At 41.4% G+C, this 24097-nt stretch overlaps 1 protein-coding gene across 3 annotated transcripts in view; it reads left to right on the top strand.

The window, feature by feature from the left end:
- The window catches only part of MYO1D (myosin ID), a 164956-nt gene that overhangs the window by 29776 nt on the left and 111083 nt on the right, over nucleotides 1-24097 (top strand). For all 3 annotated transcript variants that reach the window (XR_012635156.1, XM_074926437.1, XM_074926439.1), the window contains exons 2-12: nucleotides 8014-8222; nucleotides 9074-9167; nucleotides 9936-10101; nucleotides 11631-11684; nucleotides 12624-12719; nucleotides 13828-13944; nucleotides 15158-15361; nucleotides 16485-16630; nucleotides 16714-16828; nucleotides 17546-17716; nucleotides 23055-23125. Coding sequence is in view for 2 of the 3 variants with exons in the window: in XM_074926437.1 (XP_074782538.1) it covers nucleotides 8014-8222; nucleotides 9074-9167; nucleotides 9936-10101; nucleotides 11631-11684; nucleotides 12624-12719; nucleotides 13828-13944; nucleotides 15158-15361; nucleotides 16485-16630; nucleotides 16714-16828; nucleotides 17546-17716; nucleotides 23055-23125 (1443 nt within the window). In the remaining variant the exon portion in view is untranslated. The remainder of the gene's footprint in view (nucleotides 1-8013; nucleotides 8223-9073; nucleotides 9168-9935; nucleotides 10102-11630; nucleotides 11685-12623; nucleotides 12720-13827; nucleotides 13945-15157; nucleotides 15362-16484; nucleotides 16631-16713; nucleotides 16829-17545; nucleotides 17717-23054; nucleotides 23126-24097) is intronic.

Raw genomic sequence — 24097 nt, 5'->3', positions numbered from 1 at the left:
ATGATTGTACCTTGGCACCTAGGCCTGTAGCATAAATAGAGGTGTAGTTACACATCAATACAAAGTTCTGTTAATTGTACAGTGTATATAGAAAATTGGGAAGTGGTATCGTATACCATCTATGTGTAAGAAGGAGATGGCTTAGAAAATAAGGCTGAAAGTCATCATCAGTAGAGCTGCTGGTGTGGCTTCGGGTTCTGTTTGTTTGTACAAGGATGCTGCTGTATCAGGGTCATCAGCAGCAACATGAATGGGTTTTGTTTCCTGAAGTTACTGGAGAAGTTAGAAGGTAGTAACATGGTATCAGTCATGGTTTTTGTTTTTTCTGCATGTTTCCTGATCTTTCTGTTGGGTTGCAGGATTTTATAGTTCCTTCAGCATGCCTTGAAAGAAAGGTTGTTATTCACAAGTACAAGCTAGTCCTTTCCTGAACGCTATTGAGAGAAACCTGCCATTGCAGAATTCATGCACTGCTGAACCAGGGTGATGAAGTCAGATGGTATCTTCCGCATGATGCAAATCTGTCGATTAGTCTGGGTTTTGCCTTTTGTGCTGCAATTTTGTCCACTGATACATTTGAAGGTAGTGTGCCCTTTAACACAGTGGTGTATAATCCAGCAAACAAAGCCGAATTCCCAAAATTGAAGGCTGCGATAAACACGGTGTGGCAGGTTACAGTTAATATGGACACAGGTTTTGGAAACAGGAGGTGATGTTTGAAGGTAAAGCATCTTTTTTTAAGTACCTGAACACTGTAACATCAGAGTGGAAGGAACATAATGGATCATGAAGTCAGTTGCTGGTCAGTGCAGGAAGCCAACTAAACACATCCATAAAATAAGTTCAGCAATATCCAGCAGAGCTCACTAGTCCTTGCAGCTTCTGTTGAAATGCTCTTCCCGGATGGCTCCCTTGACAGTGAGCTTTCAGTTTCAAGCCTGTGTTGGCCAGGGTAAATGATTCCCATTTTTCTTTTCTATGGGCCTGTGTAGTTTTTTCTTCTGGCTACCTGGCAAGATGATATTCACCTACCAATGTATTTATAGAGTGATTACTTCCACCTTCTCCTCCTCGTCCACAGTTTTATGAGTCTTGTACGTTCGCTCTAGGCTCTTCTGCACACATGCTCCAGTTGACTTCAAGTGTGGTGGAAGCAGATAGATGAACCTACCTGACTTTAGAGCTTTCTTTTTCTTTTTGCTATCCTTTTATAGATTATGTGCTTTTTTGATAATTAAAAAGAGATTGTGGGTAGATGGCAGTCTTGTTTATTGCTATCCCAAGTGTGTTCTACTCTTTCCTGGTTAGATATGGGATCGTAGGATAATTCAGCCTCAGGAGGTCGTTCAGGGCAACCTCCTGCTAAAAGCAGAGTAATATGATTACTGCATAAGGATTTTACAGTACTTCGGCCAGAATTTTCACATGGAAAGAGAGAGTGTGTTTTACTGCTTTACACAAAGAAATCGGGAGCAAGCTTCTTTCCTCTACCTGTGCTTGATAGCAGTTCTCTCATGTGTGGATTGGAATGAAACCACAAAGCATTATGTTGTCCCTGGAAGCTTTTCAAAGAACTTCCTTTTGTCTCATTATCTATTACAAGTCTGCTTGCGCCTTCTGCTATGCTTCTAGAAATGTAAAAAGTCTCTGCTGTAGGAGAGACAGCTCAGTCTGTCTGACGCAAATAGAAACGAAAGTTCAGTGACTCCTATGTTTAGTGGCTTGGCATTTTTTCAGTGCAAGGTTAGTACTTTAACTTCATGTTTAAGGAGAGAGTTTTTAATATTATTTTCCATTTCTAGATAGCTACATTTCACAGTTTTAGCCTTTATTCAGCATTCGTTAGAGTGAGCTTAGCATCCATCTTCCATTTTCCTTTACCCTGACCTTATCTAGTAGGTTTGTAAAGCTGCGTGGATGACTCAAGGGTCAGCTGTGTTGGAGCCGAATCAGCCTTGTCAAATTATGGCCAGTTTGCTTAAACGGTTTGTTGAGGAAGATGTGGCACCAGTCACTCATAGTTTAGTTTTCTTTTGAAAAAAATGTACATCATTAAAAAGGACTCAACCTGATTTCCAAAGCCAACTGAAAATTGCAGATGAATGAAGTATTCCTCACCCTGCCCTTTCTGCTCCCTCTGTACAGGAAAGGAGTGGTGCAGAATGCGAACTGAATGGCATTTCCTATTTTGTTAAACTGGCAAGATCTGAAAACTGAATCCATGCAGGACAACTGCAAGCAAAAATTTCACCTGCACGTTAAATGCACAATGTGCAGCAACTCAAATTCCAGGTTTTCTGGCCCTCAGGATGGATCAGAATGTTGTAGACCTGCATATTCAGAATCGTGACAGGCTTGGATTGTTTTCCTAGTGCAGGGAGGTAATACTGACTGGACAGTTTTTTGGTCTTTTTCCAAGTGCAGCAAGAATATTTTACCTATAGTTCTGCCAACACAAATCCTGTTTATCTGAGCTCTCTTGTGATGAGGATGATTCGCTGTAATATAGTTTGAGCAATTTACTCAAAGGCTTGAAAGTCATTCTTTCCTGCCTGACGGCTGATTTTGTTTTGCTATTTACCTAAAATAAAGTCTTCAGGTAGCACTGAATTCCCAGTAGGGAGACCTGGTATCGCATATAAAAGGCACAATTGTCTGACACACGCAGGGTGAAGTGTGCTTAAGCAAAGTCATCGCACTTCCCAAAGCATGAGAAGAATAGTTTTGCCTTTGTGTCAGCACAGCTGGCTATACATTCTTGCATTTTAAAACAGGTAACTGGGGGAAGTCTACTTAAATTTTCTTCCTTAATGAACACATCCTTAAGGCCCATCCTTGACTATCTATGTACCTCTCTTCATGAACATGAGTTAATTGAATGTCTTCATGTGTGTTTGCAATGAGAATGGAGTCAAAGCCCTCAAGCAATATATTTTTAATGTATATATTTGGTTGTACTTTGGGGGAAAAGCCCACATCTCACAGGGTGTTTGCAACAGGAAAAGGAATTGTCCCTCTTCTGCATGCCAGAGAGGTGTGCAGCTGCTAGGTCAGTCTTCCTGTGCACAAAAGGAGGAAGAAAAAGCAGTAACTCATACTAAATATTTAAGTTTGTGCTTTGGAGTTAATGAGTAAGTTGGAAATAGATAATAGTTTGAAACCATCAGCTTCTATTCTTTTAACCTGTGGTACTAGTGGTACCAGTGGTACCAGGTTAGCTGTTGACTTATCTAGTGCAGGCTGATGCATCTGTAGCACTCCTGTATCTGTCCTGAATTATTTGCTTTTGTTTATTTTGTTAATGTTTCCTTTAAGCCACTGCTGTAGAGTTTAACTGAAAGTCCGTTTTCAGTTGGTGGCTATGTTGTGACTCTTGTGACCACGCTCTGCTTCTGGAGCATTTTTGTAGCATCAGGGAGCAGGAGGGGGTCAGATCAAGGAGCTTTACTGAGCACCTGCTAACATGGGAAAGCTTTAGTGCGTCTGTGTGTAAAGCGGAATATGATGTCAAGTCTGTGATCAATGGTGAGAAAGGAGTATTCCAGATGAGAGAAGGACTTTTCTGAGGAGAAAATGATCCATAATACCAAAAGTGACACTTCAGCTCTCTTAAAGTAACAGAAAATGGGATGACTGGTGACTTGACATGATTTTTCTAGCAGTTGCTTTGCTCATCAGATATTAGACAGATGGAGGGAAAGACTGGCAAAATGTGTTTCTGAGGAGCCGTTTCACACCCCGGCGAAGCCCAGCCTCTCTGCAAACTGATCCCCTGGTACCTGCCGTAGGTTATCTCCAAGTATGCTGCATTCCAGAAATAGCAATAAGACTACGAAGTGCTGCCTGCTGTCTGTGATCCCAAAAAAGTTTCTGTTTATCTTTCGATAAAGAGGAGTTACCATGTGAATGATTAATTAGAAATTCCCTTTATAATTCGAATTGCAGCATTTGGAGTGGCGACTGCATGGTAGGGTGCCTTTGTTTAACGGTCTGCATTCTGCAGATGTTGTTTTGGAGTATGGGTTCCAAGTCTTGCCAACTAACTCTTTTCTTTATTTGTACTGAGTGCATTTGAAGTTGCATCATTTCCTCGGTAAGAACAGTTTTATTTTTGACTGGAGTGTTTGTCAGGTGGGAGAAATCCTAAATGTGAGTGCTCTCTGGTGGCGAAGATTTCTGCTTTGGTTTTCTGATTTCTGCAGTGTATTTTCCAATGGCAATTGGATGTGAACATAGGATGTCTGGATTTAAGGATTATTTTTTTTTCAACTCCCTAAAAATAAAACCTACAAAACAGAGTAAGAGCCTTTTTCTTGCCTTGGCAGTCGTCTTTCCCAGACAATAATTTCTATCCCTTTAAATGATTTATATTCTGTGACCTGCTGGTTTATATTTTCTCACTATCAATTGATATTTTAACAAGGTAATAAAAACTAGTATAAAAACTTCTCATGAAAGAGCTGGTGTTCTTCATCAAAATAACACACAAGGATTAAATACCGTGACTTTCTTTTTGGCTGCTGAACTAGATTTCAGATGCCAGAGTAATAAGTGGAAAATTCAGAAGACAGTGATACAGAAATTATTCAGATAGCATCAATATGGGGGAAATCTTTTCTCCTCCAAGTAGCAGCACAAGACGATATGATTTTCATGGTACATACAAACTGCAGTTTGACTGGGGGCGTGTCAACCCCCTGGTACAGGGGTTACTTTTATCAAGTGTGCTCTAGATTGCTTTTAATAACAAAAATCCACTCCTATGTGTTACACGCTCTGTAGTGAAATGATCACACTGTGCTTTATGTTGACAGGCTTTCCCTTGACGGGGTGCAATGCCCCAACTGATGAGCCTTTCCAAATAGCTTCATTGTCTGTTTTTGTGACCTTGCCTTGCAGAAGAATAGCGAATTTAACATGGCTTGTACCTCCCAGTTTGGACTGCTGTCGTTGGTTGTTTTCTTAAGTTTTCATGAGTTCTTCTTGGGCAAGGAAAACCGCGACTCTCACACCGAAGCAATGCAGCTAGGAAAACAGCCACTGCTGTTCTTGGCCTGTTGCTGTGCTGAGCTGCGCTGGGGGATGAAAAGAGGCTTTATCAGCAAGAGGGGTGAGGAGCGACAGCTCCTTTTAGGAACATCTAAGCACAGCTCTGGAATTTTAACTCTGGTGCTAAGAAGTAAAAAAAAAGTCAACAGAGAGGTAAATGGAGATGTCAGTTGTTCATAAACTCCATATCGTAAAGCCAAGCTTGAGAGATGCCCATTTGTCAAGCCTGGAGATGAATCCTTCTCCCTCATCTCCAACTGCCTTTTGCCACAGAGATTGACGACACAACTCATCAGAGTCCAGTAAAACTTTTAAAAACTTGCTTCTGAGGCCAAATGTGAGATCTGTCCTCTAATCCCAGAGCTGTGGGGGAAGCAAGCAGGCGGCACATCCAGCTGCTCAGTGTGGGTGTCGCAGCTGTAACACCTCCGGGCTGAGCTGGGCCCTCTCGAGGGGCTCCCGGCGCGCTGAGCTCTGCGGTGGGGCCGGCTGGCACAGGCAAATCTGTAGGTTCTGCTTATGAGGCAGCTGAGGACACTCGGCTGTCAAGGGAGGAAACTTAAACTGTGCTCTGCTACTGAAAGTTTACATAATTCATTACTTAAGGAAGAGGTCAAAGTATTGGGTACTGTGATGGTGACTTGACGCTTCAGTAGGGATGTCCTTTTTTTTTTTTTTTTCCTTTCTTCTCAGCAGCTAAAACAAACCCCGTTAACCTCTCTCTGCTGACCAGGAACCCTCCAGCCATGCATCTGGCATTACGGTGGGGTTAAAACCTCATCCAGAAGCTGCTGTATTTTTAGTTTTATCATTAATAGTGTCTTCAGTGGTGGTTATGCACCTGCTGTGCAGTGGCTTTTCAAGTGCAGTCTGTAGGTTCTCCGTTAGGCAGCTTGTCTTTTTTGGATGGCCCATCTCCAAAAAGATGGGAAGGATTCGGCTGTTTTTGATGTGGTTATAATGGGTTCCATTACTTATGCATGTCCCAGTGTGATTTGATCTCCTTAATAGAAACAGTGCTGTGTGTGCTTGGTTTTTCTTAAGCTCTCCTATGTATATGTAGAGTCCCTCATGTGCTCCTGGGAGGGCAGAAGATGAGCAGCCTGGTATCCGATCTCTTTGCACCCACGTGTGTCTTCTGCCTGTTTGGTATTTTCCAAATACCATGATTCCCAGCTGCTTTGTGCTTCAAAGAATTAAAATTAGGGATGGCAAATGGCAAGGACTGAGTGCGTGAGGCTTCCTGTGTACCTAAAAGTCTGTCTTAAGAATTAGGCTGTGATTCTGTATTTCATACCGGGCTTGTGTGCCAGCTGCGTAGTGTTGTTGCCTATGCATTACCCATAATTTTTGTTGCGATAGTTAGCTCCTGAGCTGAGGTTGATATTGCTAATTATAACGACCTTATCTTTTCTAAAACATTTTTGTTAGCTTTCAAGCATCATATATCTCTAAAATATAAAATATCTTTGCATTTTAAGCTCGTTAATGTTTTGGGAAGTGCATATCAAGACGACCTTCAGTTAAAACAATGCAGGAACAAAAAGATATTTTGCAATTCTTGTGTCTTTTTAAGTGAGGTATTTCTGGAGGAAGCTGGAATTAGAGGCAAAATCACTTTTAAAAAGTGGAATGCTGGTTGCTAGATAATATTTCTTGAGTTTTATTACACCTGCTAAAAACTAACACTGCCAAGATGCTGCAGAAAATTCTCAAATGAACAATAGAAAATGTCAAGCCTGTCACCACATGGGGGTGGTAATAAATTCAATAAAGTAATGCTAGAATTTGTGCCCGGGTCCATCAAGGATTAGGAAGGCCCTTGTATTCTGTAGAGGTGTTATGGTGCCATCTAATGTTGTAAGATTTAAATACAGGGTGCAGACAGGTATTTAGTGATTTAATGGTAGAAATGCTGTAATTTGCATGTCAATCTCTAAATCTGCTGTCATCCTTTCTCCTGAGAAGCAAATGCTGTATGAATTCTTCAGCTGTTAATCTGCAATTCCTTCTGTGCTCTTCTGCTAGATAACCTTCATAAAATGTGAATTTCTTTGGAAACATGTTTTAACTTGAGAACTTAAAAAAAAAAAAAAAAAAAAAAAAAAGTTGTTTTCTGTCTTGCTTGCAGAAAGCATACTAAGGACCAGGCAGGCTTTAAGAAAGGTGTCCTTTAGGGTTGTTTTCACACATTCTTAGAAAGCTTTCACTTCTGCTTTAGCAGCAGTGCTGATATCAAAGTGCCTTCCAACAAAAAGTGTGGAGTGGAAGCTAATTGCTAGAGCTAAAAGGCTGTAATTTGCTTCTTGGCTTGTGTTTTTGTTTACTTTCTTGTAAATGTTATTTGACCTCTAAGTGAGTGGCTTTAAAACTTGTGCTTCTCTGGCCTGAGCTGGGTTATGGGCAACTGTAGAATGTGGAAGAAGAGTCTCCCCTTAAGTCCCTTTTATGAGGCAGATTATGTAAGTGCATCATAAACTCATGTTTACTTAGTGTCAATTGTAGAAACAGTAAATTATATTAACTGAAATCTTGCTAAAGAATTTCTTAGAAACGTTTGTTTCTGGCAGTGTGCTAATGGCAACAGAAATACCTGAATGTGCAGAAAGCTGGTTTGATAGCATCAGCAAAGCAGAAGTTTGCTATACTGAGAAATACAGTTGGTTTTTGTACCTCAGTAATCTGATCAGTCAGTGAAATCGCAGTAGAAATTTCCGTTGTGGGCTGTAAGATTCAGTGCTAGCCCTAATTCTCAGTCCTCGTAGCGTCAGGTCTCTATGTAATATGCTAATGTGCCACCTGGGCCACACCGGTGAGATAATGCCCATAGTTAATATTTTAGTATAAAGTTTCAGTACAATGATGTATTGAAAAATTCACCTGATGAAATGGCCTTTGGAAGACAGATTCTGAATCTCTATGTTTGACTAATTCCCTTTCTTCCTTTTGTCTCATCCCGGGTAGGTTTGAAAAAGGACGGATTTATACATTTATTGGGGAGGTGGTTGTTTCCATGAATCCGTACAAAAACTTGAACATCTATGGGCGTGACATGATTGAGCAGTACAAAGGAAGGGAATTGTACGAGAGGCCTCCTCACCTCTTTGCCATTGCTGATGCTGCTTACAAAGCAATGAAGAGGCGATCAAAAGACACCTGTATTGTAATATCAGGTAAGCTGAAAGAGCTTTTCATGATAACGAACACTTGAGCTTTGTGAAGAGAATGAAGAATGATTTGGCTAATGACAGCATTTTATAAAAGAAAACTTCATTAATCTTAAAACTATTTATTTGCATTTGAATCTGTGCAGAGACCTTGGCAATTATTTTTTATCTAATTCAAGAGCTGGTGTCAGTCATTAGCTTAATCTGTGTGTGCAAAGTGGTAATTTAAATGAGTCCTCTGCTTGCTCTGCCTCTGTGAATGGAGATCAGTGAGAACAGGTCCTGTCTCTCCCTCCAGAACTGCTGATTTTTGTCCCTTAGATGACTGGCCCGTGTTTTGTTCTCTGTTCGATGGCCGGGCTGATTGCTTGTGGTGGCTCTAACAGTGGGAGCGGGGCTTGTACCATGAACGGTCGCTATCTGGATCCTGGCACTTTGTTTCCTTGATGTTCCCGTGCTTTAGCAGCTCTGAAAAGCGAGAGACCCGAGCTGGTGTGCCGAACAGTAGCCTCTTGTCCTGCAGTTCCCGGCACTGCTGCTAGCCGAGCCTCTGCATGCCAGTCTTTCTCCTCTAACAATATTCCTTTTGATCCTCAGTGTGCCAGGCCTTTTACCGACCTGTGAAATCTTACATCATAACTGCTTCCAAGTCAGCATAGCAGCCACAACCAGGCAGGGCTATGGCTGTCTTAAGAAAATGTTCAAAGTGCATGCAAATAAGATTGCTTTAAAAAAAAAACCCAAAACAACAGTAACAAAAAACCCCAAACACTGTTGGGGTAGAATTAAGAGAGGCTGTTCAGTGATTTGTTTTGCTTTTTTGTATCTCTTGTGTCACCTTTGTATTATGCTCTCAGGTGAAAGCGGGGCTGGGAAAACTGAGGCCAGTAAATATATTATGCAGTACATAGCAGCCATTACCAACCCCGGACAGAGGGCTGAGGTGGAGAGGTAAGGGTTTTGCAGAAAAATAAGTGAAACTGTTTTGTTTATGGATCTCTTTCTGTGAGCTATACACACCATGTTATTCGATGGTCTTTTGTACTAATTACATGCTAATTTTTACAGCATTTGCCTAACCTCTTCAGATACTGCTTTTATTCTGGGAATTTTGCAATATTGACTAGTAAAATAATGTAGAAAAGGTTTTTTTATTTATATTTGAACTTTCAAAATAAAAAAAGTATCTAGAAATCATGTTTCCTGTGGCATATTGCCTGAAATATGTGTATGTTAGAATAGCATGTTGTATGCAAGGAGCATACTCCATGACCTTTCAGGCTTGCATATTCCTGAATTGCAAAATGTTCCTGTCAGTCCTAGAGAAGGAGTTTTCAAGCGGAGAATGTGGTTTTCTGCTGAAACAGACTTAATACCTACCCTGACAAAAATTTTGAAAATGTCTTGCAAAATTGTTCAAGAAATTGGGTTCAAAACTTACATGTGTAAAGGAACTGAATTTTTGATGCTATTTGCAGTGGGTGATCTGTTCTTTGGTTTGCGTTTGCTCAACTCCAAGGAACGTTGCCGAAAGCTCCCAGCTGATTTCCCGTGGGATTGCTAATGTCACACACATCTGCCCAAATATGTCATCAAAAGAGCATCACTGCTGTTACTAAATTCCTCCAGAGAAATAAACGCCTGCAAAAAAATTTCCATGGTCTGAGTATACAAGTCTGGACTTAACCCTGTTTTCTTTTCCTTTTATCTGTACGACAGAGTGAAGAACATACTGCTGAAATCCAACTGTGTGTTAGAGGCCTTTGGCAATGCCAAAACAAACCGTAATGACAATTCCAGCAGGTTTGGAAAATATATGGATATCAACTTTGATTTTAAAGGAGACCCAATAGGTGGGCATATCAATAATTACTTATTAGAAAAGGTAAGCCACGGTCACTTTTGGAGTTAGATGCTTCTCTGTGGTTATTTTTGTAATATGTGTCTTTCCATTAGAAAGTTTTCCTTTCAAACGTGGTATGTCAACAAGTGCCGCATGAGGCACAGAATCTCATTGAATCTAGCACTTAATTTTTCTCCAAGAGTTAGTATTAAGTAACTGAAATGCTGCTGAAGCACTGGCAGTGCAGTTACTTTAACACCACTGTTTTCAGAGCTCACCACCTGAGGGACTAGTGTTACTCGAAAGCTTAGGTGCATATGCGTGCATGTACTTTGTATCCAGAATAAAATTTAACCTCTGCAGAACTCCTTTATAAGTTTCCACATTGAGTTCTCACTGGTGGATAAAAGGAGAAGGTATCCAGGTCTGTAAGTAGCAGGGGTATGCTTGAGAAGTGTTATTCTGGAATAATGCCACAGCCTTACAGGATCTTTTAGTAACTTTGTTTTTATATACTGCAAGTGATCCTAAGCATATTAATTTTTTTTGTGTCACTAAGTGGTGGCTGAAAACACTGGAATATGTAAAACTCTGTAGATAAACTGGGTATGATCTATTAACAGTTCTTGTTATGTGAGAGACATGTCTGGCTTTAATTTATATGTCCGACCACATCTGCTAACAAGCTTTTTTTGTTTGTGTGTTTTACTTTTCCCTTTATTTCCCCGAAGTCTGTTTTCAGAATAAACACTTTATTTTAAAAAACAAACCAACAAACCCAAACATTTAACATGTGATACTTTCATGTAAGAAAGGGGTGGGGCTGCAGCTGATGTGACTTAAATCCTGATGATTTATTTCATATTCTTGACTTCTGCCAAGTTAGATTTATTTCCATTTTGAAAGCAGTTGAGGCTCTGATCCAAGCACAAGCAGTTAACAGACTGTGTGCTGCAGCAGGAACACATGCCTCGTCACTCTCCAGAGTTCAAACTTGTAGCATCAAATAAGGATATGTTGTTTGTTGACTGAATTTATGCTGAATTTAACTTTTTCTTGGTGCTGTCTTACACTGAGTTGGAAGGAGTGCTCTGAAGGGCGAATTATCTCTTGCCCTTGTGTTAGAGCGGAGTGATCACTCGTGCTGTGGCGGGGTGCTGTTGGTCATCCTGTCCTGGGGTTGTGGAAGTGGTTACCAGAAGGCCCTGACTACATCCCACAGAGCACTTGTCTGTAGTCAGAGTCCTGTTTCTCATCTCCAGCAACTCTTAAACTAAAGTGCTGTTGTATTTGACTCTTCCATGAAAGCAATTCTGTAGTTGCCACGTGGGATTCCTGGTTGGAAGTAGGACATTGCAGCTGTTACACAAGCTGGTCTTTTTGATTATAGACTTCCAGCTCCGTGGTCATGCTTAGCTAATAATGTTCATGACAGACTTATTGTAAGATAAGATTAGTTTGGAGGTGTCCTAGCAGTAGTGAACCGATGCATCCATGTCTAAGGGGAGGTACTGGGGTAGCAGGCCATCCATATCCAGAAATACCCATCTCTATATTTGGTTTCCCCACAGTCTCGTGTGATTGTGCAGCAGCCAGGAGAACGAAGCTTTCATTCTTTTTACCAGGTTCGTATTCATTTGCTGAAACAAATGACTTTTCTCAAGTTTCCCGTCCACGATAGGCAAGATATTTAAAGCTTTCACCCTCTTGTGTGTTTTGCAAAGCACTCCCTTGTTGTTGCATCTTGGGTGATCTTACGTTCTTTAGCTCTTTGAAGAGGCCTAGTCTGAGAAAGGAGCATGGGAAGATTTTTTTTTTTCTATCCTCCAGTTCCATATTAACACATTTGTAAACTTAAAAGGAGGCTAACTAAACAAATACAGTAGAATATTGGAGTTTGACTCACTGTTTTATTTGTAATAAGTCTAATCCTGCTATTTTCTCTTGAGGCCTGTAGTCCATATGGAAGTAATTTTATGACACCAAGTTGACTTTCTTTTTTTTGTGGGGGTTCTTTTTAATGTCTTCCATATTGTATGGTGGTTCCTTTGTGTGTCCTTTGGGGGAGATGGTCGGCCTATTAGTATAACCTTTATTCTCAGTTTTGCAGTGAGGGAAACGTAGGTTTGTTTATTTTTTTTCCCACTTATTCAGTACTCCATGATGGCGTGTTAGCACCTTTCTCATGAATGTGTCAGTTCCGCACTGGAAAGTCTCTCTGTATAGCAGAGAAGGTAAATGTGCTTGCCAAGGCACATCTGTGGCATGTCACAGATGTAAACATGTCTGGTCTGTGAAGAGGTTCAGGCCTGGTTTCTAAACAGCTGTGTCACTCAAAAGGACAGTCATTTAGGCAACCTCCTTCTGGGGGTCAGAGCCCTACAACGATGCAGACCATGTATTTTGCACATTGTGCTTGTGACTTCAGATACTGTAGCTGATTCTTCTGTAGCAGTAAGTTGATATTTTTATGACTTTGCTTGTCAAGCAAATGAGTAAGAAACAGAAATAGGAAGGATTTCATTTTTTTTCCTTCACTGTTTCTTAAAATACTCTTTGTACAGCTCCTCCAGGGTGGTTCTGACCAGATGTTACGTTCTCTACATCTTCAGAAGGATGCATCTGCATACAACTATATCTGTCCTGGAGCACAGCTAAAGGTGAGGGTGTTGTCAGCAAGTCAGAGGTAACTTGTCTTAAAATTGTAAATGCTTCTTGAAAAAAGTACTGCTGAGCTAGAGAAGCTGGGACCAATATTTACAGGATGAATATGGAAAAGTAACACCAATGTGCTATTTTTAATGGAGTTTCTGGCCCTAGAAGACAAGCATATGTGTACTTGTGCATGCTACATTTGTGTCCACTTATACAAAGTGATAAAATGTAGTAAGAGAGACATCACCTTTGTTAATATATGCAGACATATATATTTTACCCGTTACCAGTGACAGACTTGTCATGCTTCATAGCGAGTAACTTAAGCTGCTTTCTGGACCAAAAAGCCATAAGGACTAATTTTTTTACAGTAGAACTATTTAAGTTACTGAAGCGTTCATTCTTCATATCTGACTTATCCTCAAGGGGGCCTCTGAGCAGGAAAGAAGGGAACAGACCTATAAAGTTTTTAGAACAAGATCCTGAATGCTTTAAAAACGCCTGGGGTTGACCATAGTGCTGTTCCTCTGAAACAGAGTCCAGAAAAAAGGCTTCCTGATTTCCTAATTGCTTTCTTGAGATACTCTTTGGCAAACAAACCCACAGACATTCTCAGATGCCTTTATCGGTTTCTCTAGAAATCTGCACTGAGAACAAGCCCAGATGACTGTGAGGGGAGGGAGGGAGGGAGGGAGGCAGAGGTTCATCTTGAGAAGGATGGTGACCAGAAATTCACTGCTGGTGCTCAGCAGCTTCTACTCAGAGGGTCTGTGACTACACTACGTGTAACTGTTGTTCTGGTTATTTCTTTTTTTATGAAACGCTTCTACTGTTTCACAATAAATTCCACTGGGAAAGTACTGAACTATTTAACTGTGCTGTGATGGATTTCTGTGTCTCATTGCTGCTAGTATACATGTGTGTGTCCAATGCAGGGTTCAGCATATAAGCATATGGTGTGGCATTAGAATAAGTTGAGAAATCTCAAGGCAATGTCTTGCATCTGAAAAACAGCAAAGTACACCTCTATTTCCCATGGGCTTGCAAAATCTTTACTTTCTCACAGTTGACTTCCATTAGACCCTCACGTCCCAAACATCTCTTTTCCCTCAGTGTTCCATCAGTGACGGTGCAGAGTTCAAAGCAGTAGCTGATGCCATGAAAGTGATAGGCTTCAAGCAAGAGGAGATTCAGACTGTCTACAAAATTGTGGCAGCCATTCTTCACTTGGTAAGCGACCTTCCTGCAGGTATGAGTAGGCCGTTTGTTCTTCAGGAGGCGTCGGGCAGCATACCTGTGCTTCCAGCAGCTCGCATTTTCTTGCTGCGGAAGATCTGTTGGCTGGAAAATCATTTACAGTTAACAACTTCCAGTGGTGAGTGAAACCCCTTGATAAAACAGGATGCTGCAGTAATGATGGAAGATCGCGTTTATTCCTGCATAACCTAAATCCCAAAACAGACATACCACTAAGTGCTGGGAGCTGTTAAATGTTCTGAACAGGAATGGCTTGGGTTTGGTGGGGGGGGGGAGGGATCTCTTGCCTCAGCATGCTTCTGTCCCCTTGTACCCTCACGCTTGCCACCAGCACTGTGGTTTTGCTGGAGGGATGGTGCTTCACTTCATGGTGGAGGCTTGAGCACAGCTGGATACAGGAGACCTTAATTCTCTCTGTTCTGATGCTAAGGAAATCCTTCCTTCATCTGTGTTCTCCTGGGACTCACAGAGCCTCCTCCCCTGCACAGTGTCCCCGTAGCTCAGCTCTTACATTTCCTTACAGAGAGAGGCACCACAGGTGGGCAGGGGGAGGACGGCAGAAAAACCCTGCAGCGTTTTTCCAGTTCTTTCTCCTCTTTGGAATAGTTGTGTCCCCGTGCTGGGGAAGGAACTGGAGGCAGAGCAGAGTCAGGCCATGCAGGCAGGATGGGAGACCACCCACTCCTGCAGATTATGCAGTGGTGCTGCTACTTAATCCTGGCACAGCAGCTATTGGGTAACAAATGTGTTGTGGTGGTGTGCTGTCAGTCCGGTCCTGCCAGCCGTGCTGCCTTGCCAGCTTGCCCAGAATACTCATGTTACCTTTGTGGGCAATAACATTTCAGTGGCGAGCTGCAGTGCAGATGAAACATTACATCCAGCATTTTATTCTTAGTGTAATTTCCCATCACTAGACTCTCAATTTTGAGATAGTGTTTGATTAAACCTCTGCAAGTGTTTGATGTAATTTTTTTTCCAAAAGCTGAGCTGAACACTGAGCAGGAATGCTTTTCTTTGAGTCAGGCTTTTCTGCTTCCACTGGTGTTGGAGCTTTGTGGGTGCATGGATATGCAAGGCTCACCCTTCTCGTGTGTTAGGAGATTCACTGACTTGAATAGCAGGTGCGACATGGGTGGACTTGGGGTGTAAAAGATTGAGAGATTTAGCTTCTTGCTACTTATTGCAGGGGAACTTGAAGTTTTCTGTGGATGGGGATACGCCTGTAATAGAAAACAGCAAGGTTGTGTCGATCATCGCAGATTTGCTGTCAACAAAATCTGACATGGTGGAGAAGGCTCTTTTGTTTCGAACTGTAGCTACAGGTCGGGATGTCATTGACAAACAGCATACTGAACAAGAAGCCACCTATGGCAGAGATGCCTTTGCAAAAGTGAGTTTAAATTTCCTTTCTTTGAATCCAATTTCGTATGTGACCAACTCATACGCATTTCTTTTGCTTTTGCCTTTTGGTTGAGTTGTACTTGGTGCGGCAAAGAATGGTGGTGCCTGAGGAAGGCATTCAATATTGAATTGCCTTCATAATTGCACATTTTTCAGTGCTCGGGTCCCGGTAGGATTTCTGTGTGGATCAATAGGTACAGTGCTTGCTGAGACATGGGAAGTCTGTATTTTGTGTGGATTTCTTCCTGAAGGTGTGCACTCCTGTGTTGCGTAGGGGGACTGCAGAGCAGCACTGTCCCTGCCTTTCCCTGGCTGGGACACGGCCCACAGAAGAGGGGAGGGAGCCACAGGCCTGGCTTGCTGGCATCTGCAAAAGGAGTGCAGTGTACAGAGCTGAATATTCTGCGAAATATGATTCTTGACTTTGCTTAGCAGTTAAAGAGTAGAGAGTGGAACTGTAACATCTAGAACTCAGGTTGGAAACCCAAAGTGTTGTCTTTTTTTTGGAAAGGTGGATACTGATGATAGAAGGAGTGGCAATTGTCTTTCCTTTGCTAAGAAATCAAATGATAAGGGAGGAACGGATGAAGTTATGAAGATCCTTGATTATTAACTTGACTTTTTTTCCTGAGATGATATGTTTTCACAGCTTTGTGAGACATTTTGAACCTGTAGACTTGGAAGATACCTATGTCTACAGAACGCTTTCTTTTTGAAAGGTGAACAGGAATATTTTACTGCCATTGTGTTCAGTTGTTAGGTTTCTATAGCTGACCTCTCACTTGCTCTTCAATATTGTTAAATTCTCAGGAATGGAAGTTATTAGGCAGCTGAAAAGCAGGCTGAAATCAAATTAGGGGAACTGTTGTACCTAGTGACCTCACTAGGAGTTAGGCTTTGTGTAAATGAGTTTTGGAAGAAAGAAAAAAAAAAATTTTCATAGAATATTTTCTTCATGTCAGTAGCTGTTCACTTTTAGCAGAATGTTATCTGTAGCTTCTGTGTAGTTAGGGCAGCATCTTGAATTAAGCTTTGTAGCACCACGTGTTGCATTTACCAGAAAGAACCGAGACAGATGCAGGCAAAACCCCTCAGTATTTGTTTCCTGGCAGGCTATATATGAGCGCCTCTTTTGTTGGATTGTGACACACATCAATGATGTGATTGAAGTGAAGAATTATGACACTACAATACATGGGAAAAACACAGTCATTGGCGTCCTGGATATCTATGGCTTCGAAATATTTGACAATAACAGGTGAGCCATGTTGCTAAAGCACAGTGCTGTGCCTTCTCCTTTCCCAGAAAACTTATCACCTTTGTTTTCTTGTGTTTTTGCAGTTTTGAGCAGTTTTGCATTAATTACTGCAATGAAAAGCTACAGCAGCTCTTTATTCAGCTGGTTCTAAAGCAGGAGCAGGAAGAGTACCAGCGAGAGGGAATTCCCTGGAAGCATGTGAGTGATTTGGCAGCGGGGGGAGAGGTCGGGCTGAGGTCAGCGTACCAGCGTAAGTCCCAGATCTGAAGTTGCTCCACATGTACACTCCTGTGGAAGGCGATAGGACATCTGTGTCCATGCCAGCTGTACTGTCAGACTTGCTGTCTGAAAATCAGGCTGTGGAAGAAGCTAACCAGTTCTCTTGCACCATTTCTTTATTTGCCACAGCGTGGGAAAATAAGTGACTCCAGGTCTGTGTTTTTAAAATGTGTTGTGGTATCTCTGTGATGCCACACACGTACATCACTGTGTGTTTCTGTTCGAAGTGCTTATGTATTTTGTCTAATAGTAGATACTAAAGTGTAAAAATCTTGAGTTCTCCTGTTCAAATTCCTTTCATAATGCCAAGGACAAGATGCGTAGTTTTCCCTGTGGTGGCTGTGCACAGCTGAATTTTGAAAGACATTTTAAAGTGCATTCCATAGCAGTGGATTTTTAGCAGAGGTCTTGAGATTTCTTTGTGGTGTTTGAAAAAATCACCTTCTCTCCTGTTTAGTGGTAGAAGAGTAGCCTGCTTAATTTTGAATTAGTGATCTGCATATTGAAAGCTGATTGCTTCTTCTGTGAATGGTGGGCCCTGCTCTGTCTGTCAGACACATGGTACTGTTCATCAGTGGCCAACAACCTTTTTCACTAGCCAAAGTCACAAATATACCTGTTCTTTGTTTTTTACAGATTGATTACTTCAACAATCAGGTCATCGTCGACCTGGTAGAGCAGCAGCACAAAGGGATCATTGCCATTCTGGATGATGCCTGCATGAATGTTGGAAAAGTTACAGATGAGATGTTCCTCGAGGCTCTTAATAACAAGCTAGGGAAGCATGCTCATTTCTCCAGCAGAAAGGTAATGTGCTCCTCTACCCTCAAAACTTACTTCCTTTCCATTTTTTAGATGTGATGGAATAAGGAAACAGACTTGAAGGGTGGCTGGGGTTGGAATCGTTACCCTTGAGTATGAAATGAAAAGCCTGAGGGCAGCAGCTCCTAACTCCAGAGCAGGCCGTCTGTCTGGGTTTAGGTCGCGCCTCGGGCTGCCCGGTATCCGGCAGAGGGAGCTGAAGTATGTCCAATGTGAGATCAGTTTTATTCCAGGCATAAAAGAACCGTGAGCTCGTGCCTTGACATATCATGATGTCATCTGCAGCCAATCAATGTGCAGTTTCAACCCACATGATGCTCTTCCCAGGCTGCTCTAATACACAGTGACAGTGAAATTATTCACACTTCTGCTTTATTACAGCACTGGGATTTTTTTTTTCTTTTTCCCATCGTCATTGGCTACAAAACATGTTCATCTCCTATTGCACCTATGATCATCCAGGCCCCTCAACTTGCTTTGTTTTTGGTACAGTGTACGAATTAAAAGGCTTTATTTATTCCTCACTTGGCAGCATATTGAAAACATGGTCACCAGCCTGATTAATCTGAGAATCTTTCACAGCAAGTAATCAAATAACAGCCTTTAATTTATTGATGTCTCTCTACTGGAGAAACGTTGTTTGAAATATATCACTCAGTGTTGGTTCCCCCTTCTCCCTCCCACCCCAGTATAATATTTTATGTAGGTCAGAAATACAAAATTAGCATGGTTGTGTAAGATATGTGCTAAAGGCTGCCTCCAGGGAGGCTGAATATAAACAATAGATCTGGATGTGCCTTATTTGGGTAGAGGCTAGGATGAAAATAAAATAACCACTTTTTCTTCCCAGATGTGGCTTTCCTTAAGCGCCCTTTAGCTGCAGCACACCTGACATCTCTGCCACATGCCTCCTGGCTGAGGGAGGGGGTATGAGGAAGCTTGCTTTCCATGTTAACCTAGATTTTACCTGCCTAAGCAGCAGATGCATGGTGTGTTGTGAGTGAACTCACCCGAAAACAAGTATTTTCATTAACCTAGTCTGGGTTTCTACATTTTAATGCCAATTGCTTCCTTTAGTAGTACTAGTGATTGTGAATAGTGAAGCCTGCAGGGATGGAGCCTTAAATCCTCTGCAGCTGGGGCAGTGTGGGAAGCGGTCAAGTTTCTGGAACTGTCTGGTCAATGGATGGAAGCTGGTAGAGAAAGTAGTTCAGTTTCTGTCCTTGGTCCGGTGGTTCCATCATGGGGAGAGCAGGCAGTCCTTTGATACAGTGGGGGAAGAGGACTGAATTTCATAAAGTATATGGGAGACTATAAAATGAAAAATCTAAAATAAAGATTAAAATCTCTTTGAGTCCTTATCTTTAGAAGTCCCTTCACAGGATAGAAAACATTAAAAGAAAATATTACCAGTTGCAGCATTCCTCAGTAGGGGGTGGCATTGTCAGAAAACTGCACAGACTAAAAGGGAGACAAGGAATAAATACTACTACAAATAATGTTTATGGAGGGTATGCTATATCTTCCTGTGTTGCTAATTTCTAGTTTAAATCAATATAACCTTGAAAAAATTGACCCATAAAACTCTCAACATCATAATTATTTTTAACCCCTCTTGCACCTCTGCAGATGTCCCTTACCAGTATCTGATACCTTCCTCTGTCCCACCTGGAACCATGCAGGAAACCTGAGCTTTCTAAGCCAGCCTCTTCTAGCGTGAATTAAAACAAAGGACTTGATTTCATTTCATAATTTGCTTTCGTAGACTGCACTAGTTCTGTCCAGACACTATAAAGTTCAGCATAGATCGAAGCTGTTCCTAAAGTGTTAGAGTATGTGGGTTGATATGTTATGGGCACAGCTCCCATCTTTCAGCCTGAGTTAATGCTTCGCTGCTCCCCTGTGGAGCATGTTGGACACTGGCTCCGTGTGGATAAGCTCTGAGGGGCTGCTGTGCCCTAAATAGTAGTGTCCTAGTTTGTGTACTGCATGTCTGATCTGCTGCTGTCTGCTTGGTTGTCCTGGTGAAAGCCAAACAAACCAGGAAAAGTACTGACAAACATGTCCACTATGAGTATTTGTGGCAAAATTTTATGTTCCTAGAGCATGGGTTATCCTCTGAATTGTCTAATGCTAATCTAGATCTGTACAAATGTTGACTGTTCTGATAGTACTTCTCAGCATCGCAGGTTCATTTTCTCAGCCTCTGTAAGTTCTGATTTTTTTTTCAATTGATCTTATGCTTTTAAAGGGTCAAGTGAATTAAGTCCATGAATTCCTAAATCTTCATGTAATGGAAAGTTCTCCTAAGTGCCAATCTCAACAAACGGATTGTGAAGGGAAGAGTATGAGAAGGTCCATTCTAGTCCACCCAAGGTAGTATCTTCCAAAACACTAGGCAATAGTGGAGATTCAAGTGACAGAAGAATATGGGACAAATGCATAATGATAATTTGATGCGCTCCCACTTGCCAGTGATCTGCAGTCCAGGAACCTCCTGAGACAGGGCTGGTGTCCTTAACAGGTTTTTTTGTTGGGTTAATTTTTGTTTGTTTTTTTTTTTTTAATTGACAAAGAATTACACAGCTTAGATACTGATATGAAGAGCTCCTTCCTTCCCATTTTCCTCCCTTCTCCCTTTTTCCTTTTAGGTTACACCTGTTGCCTCCTAGTTTTTGAACAGCAAAACACGGTTCACTGTGTCTTCCAATACAACATCTCCATGTTGTTTGCCATCGAATCCTGGCATTTTTTTCTTAACCTGAAGAGCCTCATTTGCCTCTTCCTCCCACAGCAGTCAGTCTGTACTGTTGATCATTTTTGTCCTTCATCAAACCTCTTGCAGTTCTCCTGTGTTCTTTTTGAGATGGAGGGTAGTTAAGATACTTGTCGGGTTGGGAATGAGGCCCATCATTTGCTATGAACTTTGTTTTTTCTCTGTGTGTATCACTGTATTTATGTCGAATTTAATTTGCTGCTCTTTGCCATTCCTTCAGACTCTCATGTCTTCCTGCAGTTTTTTTCAGGTAGATGTTGTCTTTACTTCCCTGAATAATTAAGCACCATCAACAAATCTGATAACCTTCCTATTACCCTCAGACTATAGCTCATTTAAGCTGATATTAACAGTGTAGGCCTCAGCACAGGCCCCCGCAGGACTCCTGTTTCCCATCTTTCCAGCAGTTATCTGTGTGAGGACCCTTTCCCTTATCTTTTGTAGCAGCTTAAATTCTTTGAGTTTTTAGTGAGGAACCTTGTGGAAAGGCTTGTAGAAATGTAAGCAGATTATCAACTATAGCAATACACTTGCTGTTCTTTTTTAATACTTTCAACTGATTTGCCCAATAGACAGAAAGTTCACAGAGAGAAACATTCCTTTAAAAACCTAGCATCATGCTAAACCACCTTCCAGTCTCTCCAGCGCTGGATGAGTTTTAAGCAAGAAGCTTGTGCAGCCAACTGTGTCCTGTCTGTAGCAACAGTTGCTTCATTTTGTTATGCTTTTCCTTGTCATATACGTCTTCCATTGACATGTTGGTTTGAGATGTATTTTGGGTGGTTGAAAAAGGACTTTATATCCTCCATAGCTCCTTGCTTGTGAACACAGCTGTAAAAAGAAAAATTACTTTGTTTTCTTGGTATGGCCTCATTTCTTCATTTTTTTTTCTGTGTTCCTTCTACACTTGGGTCATTGATCAGCTCTGCAGATCCTGGCATGCTTCCTGCTCCTGTTGTGCTGGACGACTTATACCATTGTAACCTTCTATGTACCTTGTTAGTCAAACTTTTTGATTTCCTCCTTGTGATTTTTTTTTTTGAAATTTTTTTCTTTTACATCTGTTCTGTCAGTTTGAGCCACTCTATTTTCTACTCTTGGGCACAGGTGAAAGTTTTGTGGAGGATATCTTCTTGCTTGTAATAATCTCTCCTGCCCTGCAGTTTAGCCATGCTATTTTCCTCTTTTATTTCTCCAAGACTTTTTATGGATAGTAGATATTTGCTCATAGCCCTCAGTGTTTTTAAATGGTGTCCATGCTTCCTGCAAAGACTTAATTCATCTAGCTGCCCCTTTTGACTTAAACAACAATCCTCATTTTTTATCTCGTTCGCCTTTTTAATTAAGTGGAGCCTGATGGATTTTTTTGGCTTCTGTTATTCCTGAAGGGATGCGTGTATTATGGTCACTGGTGCTGAATGGCTGCCATGTGGGCACTTGACATCTTCGTTGTGGTGAAGGAATGTCATGGGAGGTCTGAGCTGAGAGCAGAGGGTTGGGGCTATGACCACCCTGGGTGTGATCTGCAGGGGTGGTCGCTGTCTGAGGGGTCTTAAATGATCTGGAGTGGTTTGGGACAGAACAAGCATTGCTGCTGTAACTGTCATGCTTTGATTGCTTCATTTCTTTGCTGAGGAGTGATACTGCAATGGAAAAAAATACAAAGGAAGACTTAAAAAACCATGATAAATTAACTCCTAGGTACAACGTTTCTCTACATGCACAAATGTGCTTTTTGCATAATGGTGTTTCTGAGATAGTATCAATTTTTTAATAAAACTGTAGGCTTGTGGTTTAACCCCAGCTGGCAACTAAGCACCACGCAGCTGCTCGCTCGCTTCTCCCCCCTCCCCTCGGTGGGATGGGGGGAAAAAAGCCAACTTGTGGGTTAAGACAAGAGCAGTTTAAAAACTGAAATAAAATAAAATAATAATAGTAATGAAAAGGAAGATAGCAAAAAGAGAGAAGTAAAACCTGAGAAAAGACAAGTGACACACAATGCAATTGCTTCCCACCTGCTGACCGATGCCTGAGCAGGGATCAGCCTGTCCCAGCCAACTCCCCCCAGTTTCTATACTGGGCATGATGCCCTATGGTATGGAGTAGCCCTTGGCTAGTTCAGGTCAGCTCTCCTGGCCACGCTCCCTCCCAGCTTCTTGTGCACCCGCTTGCTGGCAGAGCACAGGAAACCAGAAAACTGATGATATAAACACTGCTCAGCAACAACTAAATATCCATGTGTTATCAACATTATTCTCACACTAAATCCCAAACACAGCACTGTGCCAGCTACTATGAAGAAAAAAACTGTGTCCCAGCTGAAACCAGGATAAGGCTCTTGCAACTTGAATTTGTACAGCTACATGTTTTTTATAATCCATCCATGAAAAAATCTTATAAAGCAGTGTTATAACTGGATTTCACATCTACAACACATATATAAAGTGGAATAACTATTGTTTCCGTTTCTATTTCCAATGCATATTGTTCCTCCATGAAACTTGAGAGTCCACAGGTGATGTTTTAATGTATGTGAATTTATTTTAGCTCTGTGCAACTGACAAAACGCTGGAGTTTGACAGAGACTTTCGAATCAAGCACTATGCTGGAGATGTGATGTAAGTTTCTTTCAAAAATAGAAGGTGTAACTTTATTTCTGTCTTTTAGCCAACTTTGAATGGGTACAATATTCTGATTTAATGCTGCTTCTGGTATGAACCAGAATAGCTGTCACACAGAATTACAGAGTGCAGCAGTTGCTTATCAATTAAATCTTATGCTGGTTACTTGTTATACAGAATATGATTTTGTACTTGGAATTGAAATAAAAGGAGAATATGGGGAGGGGGATGGAGGGGAGAGCAGTGCTTCAGGGGGAAAAAAAAAATAGAAAAAAAAAAGCCATCACTGTTTGTGCAAGAAAGCTCTACTGAGCTAATAAAATCTGGTTTAGACATCTGTTTAGTGTGGTTATATAACTCTGGCTTTAAATTCTCAAATCCGTTCGAGCAGACTCAAAATACAGGGTAGCGTTAAACTGAAATAAATATCACTGCAAGGAGCCTTCCCCCATTCAGTTTGAAAAGTCTTCTGTACCTGAAGCCTACAAAAATGGCTACAGTATGTGACAGTAATATGAAGGAAGATTAAATAGAAGTGAAAGATGCCCATATGTTAGAAACTGTTCACTGGGAAGCCTGTTGTTTGGAATATCACTGGAGTGATTTAATGGTTTAGGGTTTGTGTAACTTCTCATGCCAGCAGAATCTAAAGGGAGTTCATGAAGAAATAATTTAGGACTTCTTTTACTTTGGGATTAAATTTACCTTTAATCTATAAGGGTAACCTGTGGGATCATAGCAGAGCTCATTCAGCACAGCTGGATTTTATTCTGGAGTCTTTGCTGAACGATTGCTGATAGACATCTCTGATTTCAAAGCATTTTGCCAAGGAGGAGAAAATACAAGGTGCCCTATTAGTGGCTGAGCCTTCTGCACTGCCAGTGGCTGAAAAATTTTGTAAAAAAAAAAACAAACCAACCCTGAAATGTGCAAATATTTGCAGATAATATTTGAGCCTGAGCTGTGTTA

Source organism: Athene noctua, chromosome 25, assembly GCF_965140245.1.
Source record: "Athene noctua chromosome 25, bAthNoc1.hap1.1, whole genome shotgun sequence".
Classification (NCBI taxonomy): domain Eukaryota; kingdom Metazoa; phylum Chordata; class Aves; order Strigiformes; family Strigidae; genus Athene; species Athene noctua.
Note: the sequence above shows the minus strand (reverse complement) of the source record. Positions and strands in the feature narration are given on the sequence as shown.